The sequence below is a fragment of the Nannobrachium achirus genome (assembly GCF_963921795.1).
Source record: "Nannobrachium achirus genome assembly, chromosome: 13".
NCBI lineage: Eukaryota > Metazoa > Chordata > Actinopteri > Myctophiformes > Myctophidae > Nannobrachium > Nannobrachium achirus.
The window spans coordinates 37,532,406-37,551,084 of NC_137833.1; the positions used below are offsets into that span (position 1 = coordinate 37,532,406).

The 18,679-nt window shown below is 41.3% G+C and overlaps 1 protein-coding gene across 1 annotated transcript in view; it reads right to left on the reverse strand.

Annotated features, from left to right (window-relative positions):
* The window catches only part of LOC308296421 (regulator of G-protein signaling 7), a gene marked incomplete at its 3' end in the record, with an annotated part of 114,800 nt that continues 96,121 nt past the window's right edge, over positions 1-18,679 (reverse strand). Inside the window, exons 5-16 of the mRNA XM_080739707.1 lie at positions 16,572-16,623; positions 14,833-14,897; positions 14,391-14,467; positions 12,888-12,969; positions 9,173-9,247; positions 8,225-8,323; positions 6,320-6,381; positions 5,230-5,340; positions 3,920-4,045; positions 2,289-2,475; positions 1,054-1,143; positions 1-21 (exon numbers count right to left, since the gene is read on the reverse strand). Coding sequence (XP_080595833.1) covers positions 1-21; positions 1,054-1,143; positions 2,289-2,475; positions 3,920-4,045; positions 5,230-5,340; positions 6,320-6,381; positions 8,225-8,323; positions 9,173-9,247; positions 12,888-12,969; positions 14,391-14,467; positions 14,833-14,897; positions 16,572-16,623 — 1,047 coding nt within the window. The remainder of the gene's footprint in view (positions 22-1,053; positions 1,144-2,288; positions 2,476-3,919; positions 4,046-5,229; positions 5,341-6,319; positions 6,382-8,224; positions 8,324-9,172; positions 9,248-12,887; positions 12,970-14,390; positions 14,468-14,832; positions 14,898-16,571; positions 16,624-18,679) is intronic.

The window sequence follows — 18,679 nt, forward strand, 5'->3', positions numbered from 1 at the left end:
TCAGAACAGGTTCTTACTTTTCTGTGGAGAGAATGAGAGAAGACATTTTGACATTTTGTCAGGGACTATGAATCATGCAGGAAAAGTTCACAGCTTGGCTGCATACGACAGCTGTCCTTGGAGATGGAACAGGATTGAAGCATATGCTGAAAAGTAGAATATACCCTTTTCTTATGAACTATCATAGGCTACAGGTATTACAACAAACCTTCTACTTCATTAAAATGATTTATAATTAAATATCACATAAAAAAAAGGTGGAGTGACATGAATCAATCTAAAAATTAAAAGCATGAGAATACAGATCATGAATTGAGGTGACGGCCGGCGATGGCCACAAAAGAATGGTTGGATCAGGGGCTCAAAGAGTAAAGGTCTTTGCACACTGCTGCGTTTTTTTTTTTTGGGGGGGGGGGGATATCACGAGAGCACGTAAATAAAAAAATCTCTCTCTCTCTCTCTCTCTCTCTCTGTCTCTCTCTCTCTCTCTCTCTCTCTCTCTCTCTCTCTCTCTCTCTCTCTCTCTCTCTCTCTCCCTCTCTCCCTCTCTCTCTCTCTCCTTGGCCTGAATTTATTCTTTTTTTGCGGAATTCGGATTTCCAATGGACATGCTTCATCTGGTACACCTGGTCCAGCTGACTAGAACAAAGCATGTCCACCATGTTTGAAGTGATTTTATAAAATGATGATCTGCATTACTGAAGCCAGCCCAAATTATGCCAAAGACCAAAAAATAAAATAAAATAAAGCAAACTCACAAGCGATGGAGATGAAAGAGTGACCTTGACAAACACTAGTCTGGGTATATAAGAGACAAAGGGTGGCTTAATAAATTCAGATTTTTCTTTTTATTTGTCTTTTGATGGTGGTGGTTAAATCAATGAAAAATATCACGATGCACACATTGTGTATTCTATATATTTTAATGTCGCTTTTAAAATGCACCATGTCTGCTCTGGTGTGTGATTAAGCAGCTGAGCATGGGAATGGATTATCTTTTTAATCTATGCTATTTACAGTTGGGGTCTGAAACTGTTCTGCCAGACTCCTTACCTTCTTCTTGGCCTGTAGTAACTCCTGGTAGGCACTAGAACGGATGAAGCGGCTGTAAGAATCGCTCTTCATCAACTTGTAGATGTGCTCCTGTCATAGAAACACACCATGTTTACCCACAGGATATAGAAAAGGGCCACAGCCATCAGAGGAACAGATGCAAAAGTAATGTGAATGCTTTAAACCAGGGGTCTTCAACGTTTTCAGACCAAGGACCCCTTAGATGAGAAAGAGATGAAGCAGGGAGCCCCAAAACCTTTTCATAGATTCCATAGTTTCATTGTTTGACAGCACAATCATCAGTGTATTTTGGATTCATGACAATTTGTGTTTTCAGATATTTAACCACTTGAACCGTCATTACTTAATAAATTTGACCTTTCACTCTGTACTTAGTCTGCTCTTTTCCCCCTCTACACCAAAGCTCTTTGCCGAAAATAGCAGATCTGCGAGGCGTTGTGAGCTTGTAGATCTGCTATTTTTAGCTAAAGTTCTCTGAATATGGACACTAGGGTTCAGTTGGTTAATATAAAAAAGGAGAAAAAAACTTTTTTCTATCACTCAAAGATTTGGAGGACCCCCTGGAGTAACTCTGAGGACCCCCTAGGGGTCCTGGACCCACTGTTGAAGACCCCTGCTTTAAACCTAGGAAAAAGTCATGATGCAATGAGCAATAATTATTAGAATGAAGAAGTAGCTGTTCTTCACAGTAAGTGAAGTTTAGTATTATTTTGCAAAATCAAAGAACACAAAGACAAAAAGAAACAGACCTAAAATGATCAAAAACAGAAAGATGAAAAAAGAAATGTATTTTGTGCTAGCGTAGTGACAAATAAGGATAATATGCAAACTCATCAAAGCAAACAAACTGAAATAAATAAACAGCCATAATACAGAACAGTTTGTGCCGACATAGTGAAAAGTAAGGAAAATATACAAAGACCTCACATCAAAGTGAACTGAAAGAAATAAATGGCAACTGAAACAGAAAACCAAATCAGGCTGACAAGCAGAAAACAGCTCAAATGAACTGGTGTCTCATGAAATAATAGTCCCACATGAAAGCTGTACTAAGTTGATGTTTTTCCTAGAGCCTCTATCAACGTACTGCACAATTACATGACAATACATCCGGTATGTTTGCAGCCATTTCTTGAATTGTAGTGTGGACTGTTAACCTTGTGCGATCGGAACGATTCTACACTGAATCTACATTCATGGAATGTGCACCCAACCTGTGCATCCTCAAAGGTGTAGCGTCCGGGGTCTTTGACATTCTGGGTGGTTTTGTCGTAGCTCTTGGAGTCCACGTTGATCGCACTGGCGGCTCCGGAGGCAAGGAACTCCTGCCAGATCTCCTCCACCTGCGTGGGGACTTCTCTGATGGGACGGTTCTTAAGCTCCTGGACGGCCAGCCAGAACCTGGAAAACACCGGCAGCAGTCAGTGTGTTCCAGAAATGGTGTAGCCTAGTGCAGGGGTCTTCAACATTTTCAGGCCAAGGACCCCTTGGCTGAGAGAGTGATTAAGCATGGACCCCCTCTACATATTGTATAAATGTGTGATGGAGATTTCATAGATAGATTCATAGACTTGTTTGACAGCACTGTCATCAGTCTATGTTGGATTTGTGTTGATTTTTCGCTCCAGACATTTAACCACTTACTGTAAATCGTCGATACTTAGTAAACTTGACCTTTAACTCTGTACTTGGTCTGCTCTTTTTTACCTCTATACCAAACCCTTTTGCCGAAAATAGCCGATCTACAAGCACTCAACGCCATTGAGAGCTTGTAGATCTGCTGTTTTTGGCTAAAGTTCTCCTCAGAGTAGGGATGCTCTGAGGAGGGTTCAAGTTGTTCAATTAACCCCCTGGACCCCCTGTTGAAGACCCCTGACCCAGTGTTTATAGCTGCAATCCAGAACTTAAAGGAGTAGTTCACCCCCAAAATGACTTTTTTTCTATTGATTAGTCATGCCATGGAGACTAGAGTTCAATATTTTTTTTTGTTTTTTGTCGCATTCCTAAGACAAAAATGTGATAACAATAAATTTACCCCCATTCATTCCGGATGGTGACCCGTTTCGAAACGGGTCACCATCCGGAATCAATGGGGGTAAATTTACTCAAATCAAATTTTTGTCTTAGGAATGTGACAAAAAACAAAAAATATTATTGAACTCTAGTCTCCATGGCATGACTAATCAATAGAAAAAAAGTCATTTTGGGGGTGAACTACTCCTTTAAGAGTCTTAGATGAATGAACAATACATAGTTTTTATTATCAATCTGTATCCACAACTTTCCAACATCCCATCGTGCATTGCGCAGAAGTTGCACGGAGCTTCCGGCGCTGCAGCCGAGTGTGATCTACAAGCTCACACCGGTTGCATCTGCGACGCGATGTGAGCTTGTCTGCTGTTAACCGGAAGTGTGGTGCAAAAAATTCTCCAGTAAATTCCCGCGGAAAGAGGTGGATAGAGTATGTTAATACTTGTATAACTAGCACATGTGCAGTGATTGCGGGTTTAGATTGAGAAATGTAGACCCTTGTGATACTATCTATCTAGAAGATCCAATTACAGCTGTGTTATGAGGACACTAAATTATCTTTATTGAAATATTGCCCTCAAACTGAGTTCACGGGCACAAGCAGTACAGAAATTAACCACTAGAGGGATCTGTAGATGCATCCTAATCAGCAACTAACACACTTATAGATGACTGTGTGTGATTGTTTGTGCATGTACAAATGTCTGGGCACACCAGTGTGTATGTGCGCGTGTACATGTGCGCGTTCACTGCATGTCCATCTGTCAATCCATCTGTCCATGTGTGTGTTTATGGAGTATATGTGTTCAGTCACCTGAGGTTCTCTGAGCTAAACTCAGACTCCAGGAACTTTAGGAACTGCTCTCTCCCCACGGGGTCTTTGAGAACCTCGTCAATGCCAAACATCCATCTCTTCACCCTCTGCTGGCCTGGCTCTTTGCTGGAGGTGGGTAGACAAAGAAATATACATAGACATTTCATCATCTCAAAGACATACAGTACATGGCACCTTATTCCACTCTGTGAGTGGCATACTGTACAAAACTGGTTCCCAAACACTGGGACCCATGGGTCGCAGACACATTTTTATGGGTCCCTTAATTTTTGGTTTCCTAAATTTTGTTTTTAATTATTATCATAAAAACATACATGAAAAAAAAATCATGATCGTTTTCATGAAAAAAGTAAAGTAATTTCATGAATAAATAAAAGAGAAATCTAAGACAGTCCGTAAATTAGAAAATATATGTTTAAGAAGTAGTGAAAATAGCTGATCCACAAGCTCATAACTTGTTGTGAGCTTGTAGATCGGCTATTTTCACTAGTTTGGGTCTCGGGCAAACGTCACATTTCTCTTTTGGGTCGTGGGCTAAAAACTGCCACTGCTGTAGAGCCAAATGCAATATGCAGTAAATGTATTTCAAACACATACTATGAGAGTAAAAACTCTCATACTTGCTCTCTGCTTGCACACATGCAGGCAGACACACATGCATGCCTCAAAGTAAAAAGGTCTGGTTCTCTCCTCTATCTCATGCACACACGCAGGGGCGTCACAAGGGGGAGGAAAGTGGGACTGAGTTACCAGGGCCCAAGGTGGAGGGGCCTAATAACTTTAGCTATTGAAAAATAGCAGATATACAAGCTCACAGCGCGGCACTCGGTGCCGCGCTGTGAGCTTGTAGATCTACTATAGCTTGTAGTAGATCTACTATAGCTTGTAGATCTACTATTTTTGAAAAGTCATGAAAATGTGTGCAAATCTTTGAATATATGTATTTTTTAACTTTGTAACTCAAATTTTGTTTCTGGGGGGGTCCATGGAACTAAATATTTTGAGATGGAGGTCCGTGGCCAAATACATATCATCTTGGGGGTCCTCGACATGAAAAAGTTTGAGCACCACTGACATGGAAACACAGGTTTCTTGCACACATTTTCACATTTTTTTCAAAAATAGCAGATCTACAAGCTCGCAGCGCGGCACTCGGTGCCGCGCTGTGAGCTTGTATATCTGCTATTTTTCAATAGTTAACATTCATGGGGGGCCCGTAGTGAATCTTTGTACCCAGGGCCCAGAATTTGGTGTGACGGCCCTGCACACATGCAGGCACAAACGCACACCTTGCTTCCAGTTCCCACAACGTGTTGTCATCCGAGATCCAAGGGTTGGAGGGGTCAGGCGGTGTGAGGAAGGGGTCGTACTCCACATACTGCTCCGTGTATGCTAGCAAACTGAGCACAGACAATACGAGGAAATATGAAAGAGAGATGAGAGATTGGAAGTCTTGTGTGTGCACTGAATCTGTGAACGGTGAGATAATTCAAGGTTTGGGTTCATTTGATGTGTGTGCTGTTGCTGCACCAGGTAACCTTGAGCATTAAAAGGAAATAACTCTTCAGAGCAAATGCAGCACTCTGTTGCCTCTGAGGGAGTGACTCTGATTCACAGCGTGAATGCTTTGTTGAATGTACTGTAGTGCAGTGGTTCTCAACCTGTGGGTCGGGACCACCAGATGATTAACTTAATGTGCAACATTGTTTTCTCACTCGACAGTAAATAAACCGACATAAAGTTTAAGTGTATAGACTATAGACTGGCTATCTGCATTTTTCTAAAGTGACAATTTAAGAACTTTCTAATACCTCTAAAATGACAAATTAAACATTTGCCAAACTGTCAAATATTATAGGCAGAAATTGTGAAAATCGACGATCTACATAACGCCTCGCGTTGCGAGGCATTGTGATGTGCTGATCTACATGCTCACAACTTGTGAGCTATTTTCACAATAGTTTCACTGTGTTAAACAAAATGTCATTCCTCTCTTAGTGCTCGTAGGGTGGGGGGTCCCCAGTTAAAATATGATTATTTTGGGATTTTTATATTTGAAAAGGTTGAGAACCACTGCTGTAGTGTATATGCTCATCTTTTATGAGGGGAAAAATTGAGACTTTGTACAAAATTTCCAGTATCAGCACCATCAGTGCTGACGCACGCACACACACACACACACACACACACACACACACACACACACACACACACACACACACACACACACACACACACACACACACACACTCTGTCCGGAGGGTCATTCTCTCCTCAAGGTCAGTGAAACTCTCAATTCTGTGCCAGACAAGGCCATTAAGAGTTCGATAAACATGTCGATTGCTAAACTGAATAAAGACAACGGTGAACATCACTCACCTCTCTGCCACTTTGGACATTTTCAGTCGATGCCTGTCTAATTGCACTTGCCAAAAGGTGATCTGAAACCAGGAAGGGGGGGGAGGGGGGTGATTAGTATAAATATTCTTGGGAGCCAGCCTGTTAACTCTTGACCATTCACAAGTCAATATTTCTGAAGATGTTTGTTTGTACAGCCTGGTAAATGCACGGTTGGACTGCGAGTGTGTTTACAAACCAGCTATAAGTTGTACGTAGCCTATAGCATTATTTGTAGAGGCAAACGGAGACAAGAGGCACTTATCGTTATAAGATAGAAAATGAATACGTGAGCTCATGGGAGAAGTACATTAAGCATTCAGAGTGGGGGTAAAGTAGATCTCTGAGGAAAGCAGAGGGAGAAAGCCTAGCTATGAACAAATCAATAATCTAGAAGCGTTTTATTTGTCACTTTCTTATATGATGAAAATGACTGGATGCGAAATAAAGTTAGGGCTGACCGAATTCTACTTCCTGTAGGACAGGGGCACCCTGGGGTGCCGCGAGATCATTTGACAATATTTGGAATTTATTTGGACACTTGAACAAATATTTAGTATCATTTTAAACTTGAAGTACAAAGTTATTTTCAGTTGTAACCAAAATGGATATTATCTCAACGTTTTCCTTGCAACATAATCACAAACATATTGTCACTGTCGGACAGAAACCTCGTATCTCCAAGTTTCAAATGTGTACGTCTTTTGGTAAAGCAAAGCCCTGCTTCATCATACAAGACTGTCGCACAAAACTAGTGAAAACAGCCGATCTACAAGCACACAACGGCGTTGTGTGCTTGTAGATCTGCTGTTTTCACTTTTAGTACATTTATAGATGATAAATACAAAGCGAACGGTTTTGGACATGCAAGGTTTCCACCCGACAACGACGATATGCTATAAATATAAGGTGCTAGGAGTGAAAATTAAAATATAGGGGTGCCTCGGATTAAAAAAAATATTGATGGGGTGCCCTGAGACAAAAAAGTTTGGGACAGATCAGAATAAGAACCTGAGACGCAGCCCCAGACTCAGACATATCGGTTGGATCGGTGGTGTGAGGTACTGTAGGTGTGAGGGCCGCATAGAGGCTATAGAGTTCCTCAAATTCTTCACAAACCTGACATGACATTTTCGGGGCTTGTATGGCCTAAAATATATGCTAATTAGTCGTTAATTTTTAGGCGTGTTGAGAACTCTAATAGCAGCCTGAACCTCTAGTGATATAAATCTCTGGCTCTCAACGGAGGGAGCTCGGTGGGCTTACCGTATTACCATGGTGATGGTGGTCGAGTTGAGTGGCGTAATTGTTGTCCGACTTTATTCTTCCAAGTAAACTTCCTTTTTTTTTTTTTGCAGCGGAATTCCTCCCACAGTTTTGTTGGCACGCACTTGGGCCATATGTCAAATTAGTAGTAGTAGTTTATTTGGTCTTGTGGTAAATTAAAACAATACAGTATAGTTATTGAAACAAGACAAAAAAGAAATCAGACCAAAAGGAGTAAGGCTGAAGCCTAAGCTTATTGTGCCTACCCTTTAAATGTGTAAATAAACTTCTAATTGACCAGCTTCATGCGGACACATGCATGCTATTTTGCCAGATACTTTTCCCAGATATGGATTTGATGCCTGACATCATGTCTGACATCATAGACCACACGGGACTGACAGAGTATGTCCATATATAGACCATATGAGAATTGAGAATAACGCAGTATATTCATCAGAGATCTCCATATATGGCTATTAAAATATTAGTGAATTTAGTGAGGGGGCGGGTGCGCACATCGATGAACCAATAGGATCTCCCGGCTATTTTCAGCAGGGAGATTTTAATCCGTCCCTCTCGTCCAAGATCAGCCTGTCTTAGGGCATGCTATAGTCTCACCTGTTCCTGTAGCTCTTCCTCTGTGGGTTGTTTGGCCTCGGGGGCGGGGGTGTGGGTGGGGCTGTGGGCGCGGACATCGTTCTGCAGCCCGTATACAGACTTGATCGAGACAAAAGGAGAAATGGTCGATAAGTCGCTTTACCATAGCTGACAAGACTACCCTTTTGGCCTTGCTGTGGTGCTGAGGTATACTTCATGGTACAAGCCTACAAGGCTAAACAAATTGCAGATCTACGAGCTCACAATGTGTCATGAGACTCGTGACGTGATGTGTTGTGATCTTGTAGATCTGCTATTTTTGTCACCCTTATCAAAGCCTCTCCCAACCCTGACCCTTAAAGGACAACTCCGCCCTAAATAACATCTAGGCTAATTTTCCTACTTATATTGATCAAAAATTGCTGTCCATGGGGTCTATTAGGCAGAAATGCCCCTGTTGTCTAGTTTCCCCAGCAGAACCCAGCAGCCCTCTTAGCTTAGAGTGGATCCTATAAGCCTCTCTCTCGCTTTACACTATTTGTTGTAGTCAAAAGTGATTTTTTTTTTCATGTATGTGTTAGTAGTTGACATTACAAACACATCCATGCCTTGGTTGTCCCACACCAGCCGGCACACTGTTATATTGCCAAGTCCCAGAAAAGACACACTGTGATTCGTCAGTTTTGCCGAATGCTCACCCCAAAACATGATTTATGAGATTGTGGTACTTGTGTGGGACAACCAAGGCATGGATGTGTTTGTTATGACAACTAGTAACACATTCATGAAGAGAAAACCTTTTGACCGCAACAAACAGTGTAAAAGCGATAGGCTAATATAGGCTCCACTCTATGCTGTGAGGGCTGCTGAGTAGTTTTTGATCAATATAAGTAGGAAAATGAACTTAGATTTTATTTAGGGCAGAGTTGTCCTTTAAAGAAGGTGGCATCCATGGTAGAAAAGCTGTACCTTTCTTGTCTTGTGGGGGTTTTTCATTCTGGAGGACTTCTTTATGTCCACTTCTGTTGTGTTCACGCACCCAGGCTGTTAAAAAAAAGGTAGATCAATCAAAGAGGAAAGAGTCTCTAAAAGAATTTCACAAACTTTAATAATGGTAATAATGGGATATATGTAGTGCCTTTCAAGGGACCCAAGTACGCTCTGCACAAAATGAGGCAGACAAAACCAATAATACAGGAACAGAAAATAATAACAGCAAGGATTTCTGCGGATGACAGATTTAATGGCACCATAGGCCTTGGTGAGCAGGAAAGTTTTCAGAAGTTTTTTAAAAAGTGTCCAAAGATGCAACGTTGCAGATCTCTGCCAAGGGGCGGAGTTCCAAATGGTGGGGGTTGCTCTTAGGGAGAGCTCTTTCCCCAAGAGTCTGCAGGCTGGTGGGTGGGTGGGGTGCCACAAGGGGTTAGCCACAATAAGTTGCTTAGTCCAGGCGTTTCGGGCAGTATTTTGATGGAATCGTGCACTTTATGAAAGAAGCATGAAATTTGGCACACAGTTAGAACATGCCATATGGAACATTTTTGGCTATAGGGGCATCGCAGATTTGTCTTGGGAAACTTGTGGGAGCCAATATCAAAGTTTGGCTCTCATAGACTTTACTATACAGTAAAATATTACAAAAAATAAATATGCTTTAAGTAGCATGTGAGCGGTCAAACTAGGTGTTCTTCGGGTTCTGAATACAATGCAATCATTTGTTTTGCAGGAAAAACATTCCTTGGGCTAAAAACTGACCCCATAAAAGTGATAAAAGTATGGTTTAGTGATGAGTCATCAATTTTCACAGTTTTGTGGCTGCTGTTTCTCGGAAAGGAATGTTTTTCGTGCAAAACAAATGATTGCATTGGATTCAGAATCCCTGATTGTATTAAAGACACACTAGAACGGAAGTTCTCCACTTGCTCCACTTCCTTATGGTGACACATTTCCTAGTGAAACGGTCAAGGAAGAAGGGACATAGCGCTGGGAGGAATGTGATTTGACGTCCATAACTCATTGAAGACATTAATATGTAAAGATGGCGTGCTGATGAGCGACGCTGTGACACTCAGCATTGCTCCCATAGACTGACAAGGCAGCGACTACGGAAAGAAATTTGTGTTCATAGGAGATGAAATGTCGGACACAGCTTGAGATTGGCTGAACCGGAGGTAGGCCAGCGCAACACACTGCTCTGGTGTGCGGGGAGGACGAATGCGAGGCGGGGGACCTTGGAAGGGGGTAGCCACATGAACCAGCGGCTCGCGGGAAGTAGCTGAAGTTGTTGTGGTTGATTGACACGGTCAGGCACCTGTCAATAATTTTGACCCCATGAATTATTAAGTAGAGTTTACGTACATCATGACGCATTATGTTTTTGTTTAGGTGCTGTACTTAGGGCTGTAATTGTCTTGTTATAATACACAAACACGTGATTTTTTTTGTACTTTTTTTGCCATGGTATAGGTATGGCCATATTATCACTACAGATCTAAAAGTGTGAAAAACATATATTTTTTAATTTCACTACGTCTTTAAACGATGAAGAATTCCAATATTGCACCTCTGTCCTTTTTGTTTCTGTCAAGGCTTTTCTTTTTTTTAAACAGACACACTTTATAACAATAAAATCTGTGCTGCCATGATTCTTTCCAGGGGAGCGTTCATTTAAAATCCCTCAACATCCTACTGTACGTAGTACGTACCACCTGTTTGGAACCTATGCAGGACGTTGAGTGATTTAAAAGTAGTGAAGGTGGATGAGGGCTTGGTGCGGTTGAGAACCCTGGCAGCTACAGTAAGTGCTGCACATACTGGAGTCTGTGGAGGATTTTGCAGGCTTTACAGAACATAATTGAAGGCTTCCATGCTGTATGTTTTAACCACTTAAGCCCTAGCTATTACATGATGTAGCGCAGTCGGTGAGTCGGTCTTCAAGCTCACAATGCGCGACATCACATTGTCTTGTGAGCGTGTAGATCTGTGTGTTTTTCATTTCAAGCTGTTTACAGTTCTGTTTGTACCGCTGACTACAACGTTACAATCTACCTACTGCATGATGCCACAGTATTTTACTGGGAGGTAACAGACTGATTATTCTGACCAAGCTCTATAAGACTTGTCAAACAATGGTCAATCACATGTGAATGTAACAGTTATTCAAAAACAAGGACACCAGAGTGTAATCAAGCATTCAGTGGATAAATTCCAGCTGATTGAACAAGCTAATATAAATACAGTTGGGTCCATCTAGGGAGCAGTGGTAAGTGGCCTGACCGAGTCACTGTGAAATCAGAATTAATATTGATTATGTTGCTCCAAGCCGGCATAAATTGAACTTGTTATTTTTTTCAATTACAGCTCCTGGAGGAATGTAGTCTGCCCATTATTCCCCGAAGTACGGAGGAAACACTAGCGCTAAGGAAGTTTGGATGAGCATGGAGAACACCTGTAACCTTGCTTTTTTCATTTAATCCCCAATTAAAACATTTCCCCCATGTGTACTGTAGTCCCCCTGCCTCCAATGTTGGCCTGAGGAGGGAGAGGCCCTATCTTTTACTCGGTGCAGAGCGGTGTGACCGTGTGTGACGACCCTGGGTAACTGAGTACACCTGGGGTAAGGAGTTATGGGTTTGGGGGGTTATACTGTATAAGGACCTGATATGAACCTCTCTTTTTCCTGCCCTAAGGCAGTTTGTGCTGGCCTGTGTGTTTTGTTTTTAGTCCATGGACCATACGAGATGTCGGTATCCGAAAGTTGGCAAAGGTTACCATGCATTTTTGAAAAGCTCTATATGTGTAGATTATATTTTGGTATGATAACCCTTTCTGAGACACAGCTAAATTGGTGTTATCAGCCGCTAGAGTTGGTGTCCCATTAACTTTACTATACAGGGGAAAAAAAGCAAAACATTCATCTGCTTTAAGTAGCATATGAGGGGTCAAACTAGGGGTTTTTCATGATTCTGAATCCATTGTAAGCATCTGTTTTGCAAGAAACATATTCCTTGGGCTAAAACGGCCCCCACAAAAGAAAAGTGATGACTCACTTTTCATCACTAAACCATAGTCTTGTGGGGCTGTTGTGCCCCCCCCCCTGTTGTTACTCTGATTATTTGGAATCAGAGTAATAAATTATATATTATATTAGATTACATATTACCTTTGCCACTTTTGAATTATAAGCTTGCGGTGTGTACAGACATTTATTATGGACATGGAAGGCATTTTAATGTCCTTTGTTTTCTTTTTTCATTTCATACATTTTGTCCTTCTCCATAGCTCAAGTTTGACAAATGTCTTTTGTGGAGATGTTGTGAAGTGTGTATCACAATTCCCCAGAGTGGAACAGGCTCAAAACGGAAAATGACTGAGTGCTGAAATTTCTCTCGGAGTGGAAGAAAAAAACAAAACAAGGTTATATATAACCCCTACATCATGCACTTGACTAGAGCCAATCACCAATTCAGCTGAAGACTATGTCACTTGAATAATAATGACTTAATAATAGGCACAGGCAAAATGTATGAAAGTACAGAATCATTTGCATTCACACAAAAATCTCTATCACAATGAGATTGATGATCCAAATGGTGGTTGATAATGGCCGTTTGTTTGGCAATTCAGTGACTTAACTTCAGCAAAATGACGATGATGATGAAACAGGGAGGAAGATGTCACTCACCACAGGTCTGTGCACATCCCAGAATGCTCTTTCTTGACTGTCAAGGATCTTCCTCTCAATTTTGTCTCTTTTCTTGTCCACTCTGAGGACAAAGGATAGACGTTTTGTATTAAATAAATTCAGCCAGGAACAGATAGGATATAACCATTTATTCAAACAAATGGAATACAGTTGTACTGGCATTGATGGCTCCACTCATAAGATGTTCCCTGAATTAGCCAAGCAGCTAAGCTAAATCTAGGGAATGCAATGCAGAAGCCCCCCCCCCCCCCACTGAGAGCCATACAACAAACACTGAATTTCAATGTAACTTTAGAGCCATGTAATACATTGAATTTCAGATTAACCTTTACGGCAGGGGTCCGAGACCCATAGGGGGTCCTCAGAGTTACTACAGGGGGTCCTCTAAATCTTTGTGTGTTAGAAACCTTTTTTCTCCTTTTGTATAATAACCATTTGAACCCTTGCGTCCATATTCTGAGAACTTTAGCCAAAAATAGCAGATCTACAAACTCAGCGCGAGGCGTTGTGAGCTTGTACTCAGCTATTTTCGTCAAGGAGGTTTGATGTAGAGGGGAAAAAAGAGCAGACTAAGTACAGAGTGAAAGGTGAAGTATTGACGGTTCAAATACAAATCTGAAAACACACTTTGACATGAATCCAAAATACACTGATGATCGTGCTGTTAAGCCATGAAACTATATGGAATCTATGAAAAGGTTATGCGAGGGTCCCTGCTTCATCTCTCTCTCAACCAAGGGGTCCTTGGCCTGGAAACGTTGAAGACCCCTGCTTTAAGGTTTAACTTTGGAGCCATGCAAGACACTGCACGAAAGGCAAAGCTTTGCCAGAAGCGAGTGTGAGTGGCAGCCATCGAGTAGCAGAGATCCTGTGTAGGAGGGAGCCATATTTAAATGGACCACCTTGTTGTGAGAAGGGGCTGTGATTGGTGTGTAGAAAAGCGTGGCTGATGAGAAACACTTATTCAATCAGCGGACTGACAGCTGATTACAGCTGGGGGCACGTATGACTGCCATGTCCTGCATGAACTGACACAATGCTTAATTATCTAGATAATAAGATGACTATTATCCATAGCATGTATCCATCACACTAATTTACCTGCCAACACATCTGTGATACGTTGTGTTGTGTTGCACAATGTTAGCATTAGGAAAATGTGATCAGGGTAGGGATTTGATTCATATATCGTCATTTCGGGTGGAAACCTAAAATAGTGAAAATAGTTGATCTGCAAGGCAAGCACACCACGCCTCGCTGTGCGAGGCGTGGTGTGCTGGTAGATCTGCTATTTTCACTAGTTTTGGGCGACAGTCTTGTATGATGAAGCAGGGCTTTACTTAATTAGAAACTTGGAGATATGTTCACACGGGGGCTATTTTGCTATTACTGTAAGTCATAGTCAAGGGGTGGGATTTCCCCCCAACCATGAGCAAATTGTCTGCCGTGTGAACATGTTCAGTGGTTCTCAACAAGGCTTACTTTGCTTGTGCTTCTGCTTGCATAAATATGAACTCCCATTTTCTGGCGAATGCCCTCTGTAGTCTTGCTAAGCTCTCCTGGAAATGTGACACAAATGAAAAGCTTTTCAGACATGTGGGTTAATTATGTGTATCGTGTCTAGGGGTACATACATAGGTACACACACACACACACACACACACAAACACACACACACACACACACACACACACACACACACACACACACACACAGTTACTGTTTCAGCAGTGTCCCCTGCTAGGCTAAAGCACAAAAGAAATACAGATAGTCACCAGCTTAGTGATTCATTTTGTTCTCCGGCTTTGTGGAAAAGAGTTAAAAAAAATGTGTCTCAATGTAAACAACACACTAGAGATAAATATTGACGGCAGTGCCAGAGATATACAGTGAACATAGGTTTTTAATGACCTGTTTTACTTACCGCCTCATAATCTGCAAGCTCCAGGCGTGCTTTGTTTTGCATGGTTCTTTTGCAGAGGTAAACAGCTAAGAGTGCGCGTGAGAGAGAGAAAGTCAGGTCAGGAGATGAGAGAGACAGGAGATGCAGACAACATGAGTTCAGTTTGGTCTTAATAAGTGGCTGTGTGCGTGCGTGCGTGCGTGCGTGCGTGCGTGCGTGCGTGCGTGCGTGCGGGCGGGCGTGCGGGCGGGCGGGCGCCCGTCTGTATGAACCCCTCATGCATGACAAATTAAACAAGGGCTTTCTTGTTTCTTTTTATCCTTGTTTTGTAAATCACTTTGTAACCTTGTTTCAAAAAGCAAGAGTCCTTAACACATCCCGCATCTTTAATTGACTATTACTTTCCCCACTTTTGGATGAGAGGGTGGAGCTGTGGATAATACTGACTGTATATCGTCGTTGTTGGGTGGAAACCTTCTATGTCCGTCCTTTTCTTGTTATTTTAAAAACAATTTAAAATAGTGAAAATATCTCAATAGTATCTGCTATTTTCACTACTTTTGTGCAACACTTTTGTTTGATGATGTAGGGCTTTATTTTACCAAAAAGCATACAAACTTGGAGATACGAGGTTTCTGCCTGGCAGTGATGATATTGCTACCTCTTCCTGATTGCCATGGTACTCTATATGGTTGTACATAGCCCTTAAATATATATCCTACTTTCTTTTTACTGCATTTAGCAGACACTCTTGTCCAGAGGTAATCACATACATAGAAAGACAGTGTAGTGACTCAAGAAACAAGAAACCAAGGAACCAAGAACCTAGCATCAGTCTTCGCCTAAAATACGAAATAAAATAAAATGCGAAATAAAAAATGTTGTGATTACATTAAAGTTGTGTGGGGGGGTTTGAGACATAAAAACAATAAAATTGAATTAATTCTTATCTCTTGGGTTAGGGTCTCATGTGCGTTTGATTAGACCAGAGCACAACAATACATTTTTATCTTATACTGTATCTCTCTACAGGGACTGCTCTGTTGCTAACATATCTTAACTCCTTTAGGGTGCTGCGGCTATTAGATAACATGTTGTCTACATTATCATCCTGGGTAAATGGTGCACAACACACAATGCAGCCAGGGGCGTCACACCAAATTCTGGGCCCTGGGTGCAAGGATTCACTGCGGGCCCCCCATGAATGTTAACTATTGAAAAATAGCAGATATACAAGCTCACAGCGCGGCACCGAGTGCCGCGCTGCGAGCTTGTAGATCTGCTATTTATTTTTTTGAATCGTGAAAATGTAAAAAAAGAAACCTATGTTTTCATGTCAGTGATGCTCAAACTTTTTCATGTGAAGGACCCCCCCCCCATATCAAAATATTTAGTTCCAGGGACACCCCCCAGAAGCAAAATTTGAGTTACAAATGTTCACTTAAAAAAATACATATATTCAAAGATTTGCGCACATTTTCACGACTTTTCAAAAATAGCAGATCTACAAGCTCGCAGCGCGGCACTCGGTGCCGCGCTGTGAGCTTGTATATCTGCTATTTTTCAATAGCTAAAAGTTACTAGGGCCCCTCCACCTTGGGCCCTGGTAACTCAGTCCCACTTTCCTACCCCTTGTGACGCCCCTGAATGCAGCCATCGACTGTAATAGAGTTCTAATCTGATCTCTCTCTCTCTCTCTCTCTCTCTCTCTCTCTCTCTCTCTCTCTCGCTCTCTCTCTCTCTCTCTCACTCTCTCTCACCGTAATCTGTGTTTTCTGGTTCCCAGCAATTTGATGGCCAAAAGTAAGGAGTCTGGGAAAAAAAGAGGAGTGTGTTATTAGGAAACAGAGGAGCAGAACGTTTCTCAACTTGGAAAATAATGTATGCAACAACAACAAAACATTCCTGAATTGATTGATTGATTGATTGATTGATTGATTGATTGATTTTTTTTGATTGAAGACTTTATTAGAAGAAAGACTTCATGTGTTGGTAGGCGATATGTAGTAGTTAAACATGTTGGGAACTAGATATTTGGTAGTGTTAACTCATTATGTGCCAAATGCCAAAATGGCTCCAAGGTAGCTGTGCCAGGATTTTGTATGTTTTTCTTTACTATGCAATGAAAAAAAGAATGATTTTTTTTTTTTTATATTTTTTTCCCCCCACAGAAACAGACACAGTTGTTGTGATTCAGTGGCAAAAAGAATTTTGTCAATCAGACAAATGGTTCCAGAGATAGAGCTGTTTGAAAGAAAGAAAGTGTCCATCCACTAGAATGGACACACATGAACACACATTTTCTCAATCAGCTAAACGAGGGAGCGAACACACAAACAGAGAAAAGCATCTCTCTGATCTCAGGTCATTTTGACATCTTTAAAAAAAAAAAAAGAAAAAAATGTTTTTGTTTTTTTTTGTTTTTTCTATACAAAAAACACAAAAACCATCAAAAACCGTCATTGGCACAGAATGAGTTTTAACAGTGTTGGTGGAATATTATGTATTGTTTTATTATGATTTGTAAAGCAGCATGTGTTATTTTCTGATGGGTTCTGTTTAGTCTGTTACTGAATATTGTTAAAATACACTGCCTGGTTCTCAAAGTGGGCTTGTAGATCTGTTATTTTCAAATAATGTTTTTTTTCCCCCTTCAATTTGGGGATATGTATATATCAATTTGGGGGTCATTGAAAAGAAGGTAAATGTATATGACCAAAACGTTAATTAAATATTATTGTGCAAGTGCAGATGGTCATTCAAATATCTCTATAAACTACATAAGTCCATGTGCAATTATGATTTTGTATTTGTGAATCAAAGAGTATGATATGAAATGTATACTGTTTCTCTCCCTTTTCCTCTCCCTCTCCCTCTCTCTCTTTCTCTCAAAGCCACGAGCCGTTGGGAGACTAAAATCACACCTGTGTGAACTGATCAGTGGAGGCCTGCGCACCTTGAGGTACATGCAGGGGTTGAGGTATATGTAGTAGAAGTAAAACTATTGGAAATACTCAAGTACAAATACCTTAAAATGATCGAATCCAACTCTCTAAAGGGCTAGTGGGGGGGGGGGGGGGCTGTGTGTGTGTGTGTGTGTGTGTGTGTGTGTGTGTGTGTGTGTGTGTGTGTGCGCGCGCGTGTGCGTGTCTCTGGTCTCTTCTGGGCTTGTGTTGACCTCAATGACCCCTGACCGATTGACCCCTTGCTGTGTCATGCTGTCATATGCTGTGGTGTGTGTGTGTGTGTGTGTGTGTGTGTGTGTGTGTGTGTGTGTGTGTGTGTGTGTGTGTGTGTGTGTGTGTGTGTGAGGGGCAATTCAGTCGAGCTTGGTGGAAAATTGCTAGAGCTGTTCATCATACAGTAATACTGTGTGTCGGAATAGTATTTACTCCCTTATGGAACTGTAAGGCTGCCTGAGACACATCAAGCAGTAAATTATAGCCTGCTGATTTTCACGGGGAAAGTAACACTGTGTATCATAAACAAAACATCAATTTACAATCACAATTTACAATTTAGCAGACACTCTTAATCCAGAGCGATTTACAATAGCGAAGTAATACATCAATGCATCCACATCAATACATCAAATGCATTAGAAATAGTAATCTAAGAAAAACTTAGGTAGACCAGAAAAACGTACTGTAGATGTACTGTAGATTTCATTCAACAACCTTTGAATACATGTTATAGTATGTAAAATAGCAAAGCCTCATGTAAACCACTGTACTCATGCTCTGCTGGCACGCCTGTTGCGTGTTTTCCGTTTGCTGCATGATTAAAACGCATTGGATTTGATGTGCAATGTAGTGTGGAATCCTCAGAGCAGATCCAAAAAGCAGTCATAAAAGGAGTCAATGAGTTT